At 40.2% G+C, this 8,154-nt stretch overlaps 1 protein-coding gene across 1 annotated transcript; it reads right to left on the reverse strand.

Annotated features, from left to right (window-relative positions):
- Positions 1-2,444: 2,444 nt before the first annotated feature.
- Positions 2,445-7,878, reverse strand: TBCC (tubulin folding cofactor C). The gene has a single exon (XM_034427706.3). The coding sequence runs from the start codon at positions 5,036-5,038 to the stop codon at positions 3,986-3,988; it is 1,053 nt and encodes a 350-aa protein (XP_034283597.2). The 5' UTR covers positions 5,039-7,878; the 3' UTR covers positions 2,445-3,985.
- Between the last annotated feature and the right edge of the window lie 276 nt (positions 7,879-8,154).

Genomic DNA, 8,154 nt, shown 5'->3' on the forward strand with positions numbered 1-8,154 from the left:
CCTATTGTGTCTTCCACGAACGTGTTCATCTTGTCCTTATTTTTGCAATAATGAACTACTTATCACCAAGATACTTAAAATCTTTGCAATATACCCAAGTATACTTAACATACACAAAATTAAAGAGAAGATGAAAGTCTCACTTTAAACAACAAATACCTAATCTTTGTGAAATGAGTTACTGAAAAATGAATCTTGCATTATTTGATCTGAATCTTCCCAGAAAGATGATAAAAATATAAGCTTAGAGGAATAGATACGCATCACCAAAAGGTAACACATAATATTGTTGGGCTAGGCACACTTCATACAACCAAGTACTCTACTGTTAAATTGTGTGTAAACAAATTAAGGAAAACAGGATAACATAGATTTTTCTCAGAAAATATTGCAATTGCAGCATTTCATGTTAAAAATGCAAAGAAACTGGAGCAGAAACCCGATTATGTTACAAAGCAACCCATATTGATAGATTTCCATAATAAGATGTCATGGTGGTTGATGAAATATCATAGTGAGTAGATCTAAGTTTGTTTTTTTTCTTGTTCAATTGTATCCAATTTTTGGATACTGCCTAGACAATTTCCTGTAGTTTTCTTAGCAAAGTTTTTCAGAAGGCTGAAGATGACTGGCCCCAGCTTATCCAGCTGGTTTCATCCTAAAAATGGGTGCAGAACTCAGTGTCCCATTTTCTAGCCTGATGCCTCAATCGCTACACCAAACTGGCGCTAACAACTCAGTAGAAGCCATTTTAGAATAAATATACCCATCTTCTAACTTGAAGAGTATCAGTCCCTCTATCTTTCTTTCAGCTTTGCTCCTATTGTGTACATTAGGTTTCCTTCACTGCGACTGCATCACATGCTACTGCAAGTAGTCCTTGCCTTATGACTGTAATTGAGCCTGGAATTATGGCAATAAGTTGTGGCAATCATTAAGCAGGTCATCATGTGCTGCACCTGTTTTTACTTTTGTGGCAATTGTTAAGTGAACACTATGGTCATTAAACCAATCCTTTTTCCCCCAATGACTGTTTTTCTGGAAAAGGAAGTAAATACTGGAAACTAGCAAAAAACACTGAAAATTGCAGTGATCATGGAATGCTGTAGTCCTAAATGTGAGCTGGTTACCAAGCACCCAATATGCAATCAAGTAAGTGAAAGAATGCAGACATCAGATCTTCAAAACCAAGTTGCAAGTAGTACTGGGGAGATACATCATAACTCTGAATGGGTTGCTAGATGACAGGTCATTGAGGACTACCTGTATTTAGTTACATTTTGCAAAATATAACTTTTCTTTTAAAAGGTAAAATAGCAGCCAGGCTTTGTTCATCAAAACAATCACCTCAACCTCTAAGGACAGAGGTATAAGGTTCCTATCTCCTCCGAGAAGTTTGTAGTTTTCCTTTAATAAAATCATAATGGGGCTATTTTAAAAAAAGCACTGAAAATTGATTTTTTTGGAACACAAGTAATAGGAAACTTAATTGAAGTCCTCAGCTTACAACCGGCAATTTAACAACTGTTCAGTTACAATAGCCACGTAAAACACTTCTGGGTGTCATGAAACGTTACTCCGCCCTCCCTCTAGCTCACATGACCGCATTTCAGGAGTTTGGCAACCTATTCACATTTATGAGTTGCCAAACATTTATGAGTTGCCAATCTTAAATGCCAATTGCCATTTAAGATTTCTGGGAACAGAGGAGACAACGGATTTAGACTTCTTCCTTCAGGGTGCGGTGGGGTTTCCTTTCTGCTCAGTGCAGGGAAGGGAACTTCAAATCTGACAAAACATTAACACAGCTGATATTCTAAAAGGCTCTGAGCAGATGCCAGCTTGACTAGCATTTTCTCCTCTGGAGAGGAGGATATTGGTGAAAGAAGTAGATTCTGGAGGAGAAAACGCTAAAGGCTCCATGTCTCAAGCATTCTGAAATACTGAGATTCAGAGCCTTTCAGAATGCTGGATTTGCATTTTCTTTTCTGAAGGAGAAATTGCTATCATTCTCATGATGGTTTGGAGAAGAAGCCTTCTGAGCCATCACAAGAATGGAACTCATGTGCAGGATGGAGTGAAGTGATGGAAAGATAAGTGGACCAGTATGGTAAGGCAGGGATAGGGTCTGTGTGCTGGTGGCCTAGTCAATGCCTCCCAATGCCTCCCAACCCTAGGCAGGTTTCCACTTGCTGGTGGGTACTGGGCCTCCCAGTGCTTCCCTCACCCTGAGCACCCCCACATAATTGTTTAATGAGTGCAATGGGGAGAGCTTGGATTGTGATTGCTGAGCAAGGTGGTCACAGGGGCACTTTGCTTAATGACAGCAATCATATACAACCAAAATTCTGGGCACAACTGTGGTTCTAAGTCGAGGACTACCTCTATAACTTCAAGACATCAGTTACCCTCTTTATTAGACACAAAAATGCAGACAACTATAGTACGGCAACTGAATTTTAATCTATCGAGGAACATATTCAACACTTCTTTCCAAATGGTCAAACTGTTAAGACTCTTGTGGCTATTTTCATGAGTACTGAGACAGATAAAAACAATATCTGAAGCAGCCCCCACAAAGCTTGCCAACAATACAGTTGCTTTGGTATTTCAAAGCCAAGGGTTTTATATGAACTCTTGTGCAATGTTCAGCACTTCTTGCAGAAGCTTTGAACAGTTCTATCTTTAGAATACTTTGCAGGTTCTATATATTTTGATTTACTTTAGTATAATATTAAGAAAAAATAATGGATGCAGTAACAAAATTGTTGATAAACAACAGTCAAAATAACTGAGAAATTTTCAATCAAGGTATTGTAAAAATAAAGTGGAAATAAAACAAAAATCTTAAAAATGTTCATATTGTGAAATATTTCTGAAATGTACATAAAGTTATATTAAATGTTACATCATATTATTGTGAAAATAAATATTTTATACAAAATGTAGGAGAAGGTATAATGCAAACTTGACTTTATCCTTTTGTAGTTTATTAATTTCAGAAGGACACTTAAGCAAGTGTCCTTCCACTTAAAGTGCTTATCTATGGTAAGATAATTCCCAGGGCCTGTATATTTTTTGGGTGTGTCCTTTTAGATATGTTATCTTTATAATTTTTACAGGCACACAAAAGTGCACATGCCCTTTGGAATCCAAAATTAAGCATTTTTGCAAACTCAACAATCTGCGTGATGTTTTGTAAAAGTGAACTAATGCTAACTGACATAGTTTCTGAATAACCTTCAAAATGCTTTGTAAATTTTGTAGAATTCTCTGGCTTGGTACTAGTAGTACTGGTACCAAGTAGTACCAGTACTAGTACTAGTAGTACTTGGTACTACTCAGTACTTGGTACTGAAGATGCATCCCAGAAAGAATTTTGCTTCCAATACAAAGCATAATTTAAACTATTTTAACAAATGAAAATGCTAATAGTAGTTCTGAAACTATGCATCTCTAAATTATTTCTTATATAGCTGTCAAAAAAATATGCAGTACCTTTACCATTCCTAAATTTAAATACCTCCTATCACTCTTCAGGAAGACAATCTTTTTAATCCACATATATCACAAACACATCTCAGAGATAAAAATAGCCAATGTCTAAATTAATAGTAATTTTATTCAGCATTTAAGTGAGCAAGTTACTAATTGGGTAACATTTTAGAAGAAGTTAAAATCTTCAGCCCCAGCAGTTTTCTTCCTAAGAGGACAAAAACATAATTTTACAGATACAATTGCAGATCTGTAGAAAGAACCCAGCACACACAACACTAAACCTTAGTAGTACCAGGACACATAATCAGATAGCAGGTAAACAGTGAAAGGCTATCAGGACAAGTATTTTGGCAACCCAGTCATACTCCTTAAAGAGATTCCAAACGTCATTCAGGACTATTTAGTGCAGCTTTAATTCTGCCTTTCCAAAAGTCATCCCTCTTTTTCAAGAGGGCTGTTTTGAAAGTCCTCTACAAACGCAAGGCTGTTAATTCCAATCCGTGATCCGCTCCTTTTCCGGGATCACGCACCAATTCGGGGAGGCCTGGTCCTTGGCCAGCCAATTAAAGTCGTCCACCAGATCCCAGTTGTTCTTGCTTCTGTCAAGCCCAGCGGTCTTGAAATCGGCCTCCATGCCCGGGTAATCCCACGAGTAGGGGGCGAAGCGGACGGCGCTACAGTCCTCCAGCATCGCTCGGCTAGTCACTTGCACGTAGAAGGTCATCTCCGTAACGCGGTGGGTCCGGAGCTGCTGGCAGGCGAGGGCCACGAGGCAACCGCTACACCCATCCACCCGCGCCGAGGTCGAGACGGGTCCGCAGAGGACCGTGCAGTCGTGACAGTCGAGCATCAGCAGCGTGTTGGGGTTGCCGCGTAACAGCACCCGGCAGCGCCTGAGCTGGGACAGCACCACGTCCTGCTGCAGCAGGTCGCTCGGGCCGAGCTCGAGGGTTCGTCCCTCGGCCCGGCTGAAGCCGCAACTTGGGTTCAGCGGCGCGGAGGTTGCCGCTTCCTTCTGGTCTTTGGCGGAGCTTTCCGGGGGAGGATGCTGAGCGGGAGGCTTGGACGGAGCCGAGGCCGGGTCCTTTTTGAGGGCTTTGGTAAAGGCGAACCGCTTCTTCGGCTTCAGCTGGAGGCGCCTCTCCGACAGCTCGCCCTGCAGCTTGCTCAGCGCCGCCTGGGCCTGCCGCACCTCATACGGAGCCAAGAAACGCACCGAATCCGTCAGCAGCCGCTGCAGATCCTGCAACCGCCGAGCCGCCTCGGACACGGCTTCGGCATCCGCTTCGGCATCCTGAGCCGGCTCCGACCGCAGCAGCGCTTCGATGGTCTCCCGCTCGCGGGCAAAGGAGGCGGTGAAAAAATCGCTCTGCTCTTCCAACACCGACTGCGCCTCCCGTTCTCGCCGCCTCTTCTCCGCCTCCTCTCGCCGTTCCGCTTCTCGCTGATGCAGCCTGTCGGGAACCAGGGCGGAGAGGCCGGCAGCGAGAGGCACCCGATCGCCCTCCACCGGCGCCGCGCCCTCCGAAAAAGCCTCCATCTTTCTCTCTCTCTCTGCAGCGGCTTCAATCACCTCGTACTAAGACGGAGACCGATTGGCTCCTTCCCTGACCCCCGCCTAGGATTTGTGAAGTGACTTCCCGGAGGACGTGGGCGTGTCTTATCCACCTTTTAAAGGGCCCCTAATTCAAAGGCTGGCGAGAAAATTGTGTAACGCGGGGCCTGTTTTTCTTTAAGAGGCAATGTGAGCATCAATGAGAGCAACCAACCGTCTTTTAGGTGAAAGGTAGCGCGGTAAATTTGAACTAAATAAATAAATAAACTCAGTTTTCGTCCAAATAGCTAACGATTCCGTCTTCCTACTGACGTGCAGAGAACGAGTTTTCTGATATAAATTGCAAAACAGTAGTTTAGATGTAGAGGTACTCCTCTACGTATGACCACAATTGAGCCCAAAATTTCTGTTGAGACATTTGTTAAGCGAGTTTTGCCCCATTTTACAACCTTTCTTGCCACAGTTGTTAAGTGGATCACTGCAGTTTTTTAGTAACCCGGTTGTTGAGAATCTGATTTCCCCATTGACTTTGCTTGTCAGAAGATCACAAAAGATGATCCCATGATCTTGGGACACAGCAATGGTCATAAATGATTCAGGCGCCAAGTGTCCAAATTTTGATCATGTGACCATGGGGATGCTGCAAAGGTCATAACTCTGAAAAATGGTTGTAAGTCCCTTTTTTCAGTGCATTGTAACTTTGAATGGTCACTAAATGAACTGTTGTAAGTCAAGGACTACCTATGCATGTATATCACATACCCAGCAGGTTCCATTTTTTGGGTAAGCAACATGCAAATTGTGAAAAGGACTAAGATACAGCAAGCCAAAAATATTCAAGGCAGGGCTTCCGAGAAAGGAACTAGAACTATAAGTGTAATTTCCACCACCAATATTTATTACACTTTCTCTCCATACCTTTCTATCTTGACAAGCAATCCTTGCTTTCACCACATTCACACACTAACTCTTACAAATTTTCCACTTTTTTCTTTTTGAGAATGGTATGGACTTAGAAGAAATATATGTTGTTTTCATCCAGGTTTTTGTTGGACTTCTAGAATTGGAGAAAAATGCAGATTTGGAATGCAGTTGGGTTCTATCAACAATATGCGAAAATTGTTCTGGAAAAGCTTGGATCATTGCTGCCACTCATTGCAGAATTCTGATCTACCATAGAAATCCATTTTAATGCAAAGCTTCGCTTATTCATTCCATACTGGCTTTGCCAGCCTTGAAAATTCTGCATGTTTGGTATAGAAATTATATATATAGAATTATATATGATAGGCTCACATTTTTGGAGTTAATCTGAAATATTTTTGCTATTCTAGTTTCTTTAATTTATAAATTTGTATTTATGCAGGTATGTTGCTGGTTGTCTATCCCTGGATTATTTAATCAAGGTCTTATTAAAATTGGAGGAAGAAGTGCTTCAGACCCTGGTGGAAAAGTGTGATATAAATATCATAAACAGAAATTAAATAAAAATATTAACTATTAAGTATTCTGTTTGAATGATTCAGAGTGATTTTCAGTTGCTACTTTGGAAAAACTCACAAAAAACAAAAAGTGGAATTGCTTTTTTTTTGCTTCAGATGAGCAAAAATAGATACCATTTGCATACTAATACAGATACCATTTGCATACTAATAAATATTTGAATCAAATTTGCCTTTTTATCTACCTGACCCCCTTGTTAAACTGGCTTATTGAATCAGCTGCAAGTAGCGAGGTTCAGAAAATATGTTAAGCCATGGCTTAATAAATTACATGTATCCAGCTACTGTATACATTAGTTGCCAAATTAAAGTGTAGATCTTTTTGGTTAAAAAAAAAGCAAAAGCTGGAGATCATGGCAATGGTAACAGCTATGCATATTTCTCCGCCTTCTGAAACTTTAGTCTGATGCCAATCACTCAAGCTGATGGTCCCAACTTATCCCTCCAAGACTTTCCAAAAGAATTGTTTTTAACAGTTTGTAGAATCCAAGTACAATTGGGGGAGGAGGGCTTTTCCAAAGTATAGGCAGTTAGAGAAAATATACCTATAAACCTCCAACTTTTACTTCACAAAAGTGGACAATCATAAGCAAGTTCCCCCAAAGTATTCAAGATAGGAGGGTAGAAACTAGGCAGAGAAAGTGGTCTGAAATGTATGTACTCTGGTGTCAAAACATGTAGGCTTTAATTGTAAAACTAGAATCTTGATTTACAACCAGAAGCCAATAGGAAACCAGTGCAGGGCTAAAGCACAAATGTAATGTACACACATCAGCACATTGCAGTAGTCCCAATGAGAGGTAACAAGACTTGAGTTAATAATTACTATTAGAAGGATTTTATACAATATTAAATGTGATTCTTTGATTTCAAATTATGTAACATTGTGAATGCTTTTGAAAAAATCTTAGTGGTGAAAATGGGTTTGCTTTATTTGTGATGCAAATATGCTGTCCTTGGTTCCAAAGTTTCTTTGATATCTCTTTGAGCAAAAAATAGAGAAAGTAGTTTTGAACAAGGATTAGCTGAAGGTACAGGCAGAGAATGGCCTGCGCACCATTGTTTTTCTATGTGAAAAGTTACTTCCTGAAAAATTTTCTTAACAGCAGTATTTATTTTTTTCCTAACAGATAATATGAAAGAATGAGAAAAATGACGAGAGAAGCAAACTTTTGCTTATGAGGTAAGATTTTATAATCATAAAGGAAATAAAATAATCCCAAATGTCTACATTCTTTTAATCAATTTCTCTTCTAAACCGTTCAATGCATATATGAAAATTGCATTCTGTTCTTATTACTATAAAATAAAGGTACATTGTATTCCACAGAAGTCCTTTGGGTCTGCCTATTTTTTTAGCTTGGACTTGCTTCATTAATTTCTCTATTATGACATTTGTCCACAAGATAATTCCTCATAAGCACAACATAAATCTATGCATCTCTTTCATCCTTGAGCGAGCAAAACAATGATGATGTTATCCATTCAGTCGAGTCCTGCTCTTGGCAATTCTATGGCCAGGTGTCTCCACATCTTCCGCTCTTGCGTTAGCAAAACAATATATCAACATAAATTGCACTGTCCCAGGCCCGAGAGAGA

The sequence above is a fragment of the Pantherophis guttatus genome, chromosome 1, assembly GCF_059756535.1.
Source record: "Pantherophis guttatus breed Tessera chromosome 1, ASM5975653v1, whole genome shotgun sequence".
NCBI lineage: Eukaryota > Metazoa > Chordata > Lepidosauria > Squamata > Colubridae > Pantherophis > Pantherophis guttatus.

What these genes read in the sequence shown, in the direction of transcription:
- TBCC (XM_034427706.3), bottom strand. Translation starts at nt 5,038, where the DNA reads ATGGAGGCTTTTTCGGAGGGCGCGGCGCCGGTGGAGGGCGATCGGGTG.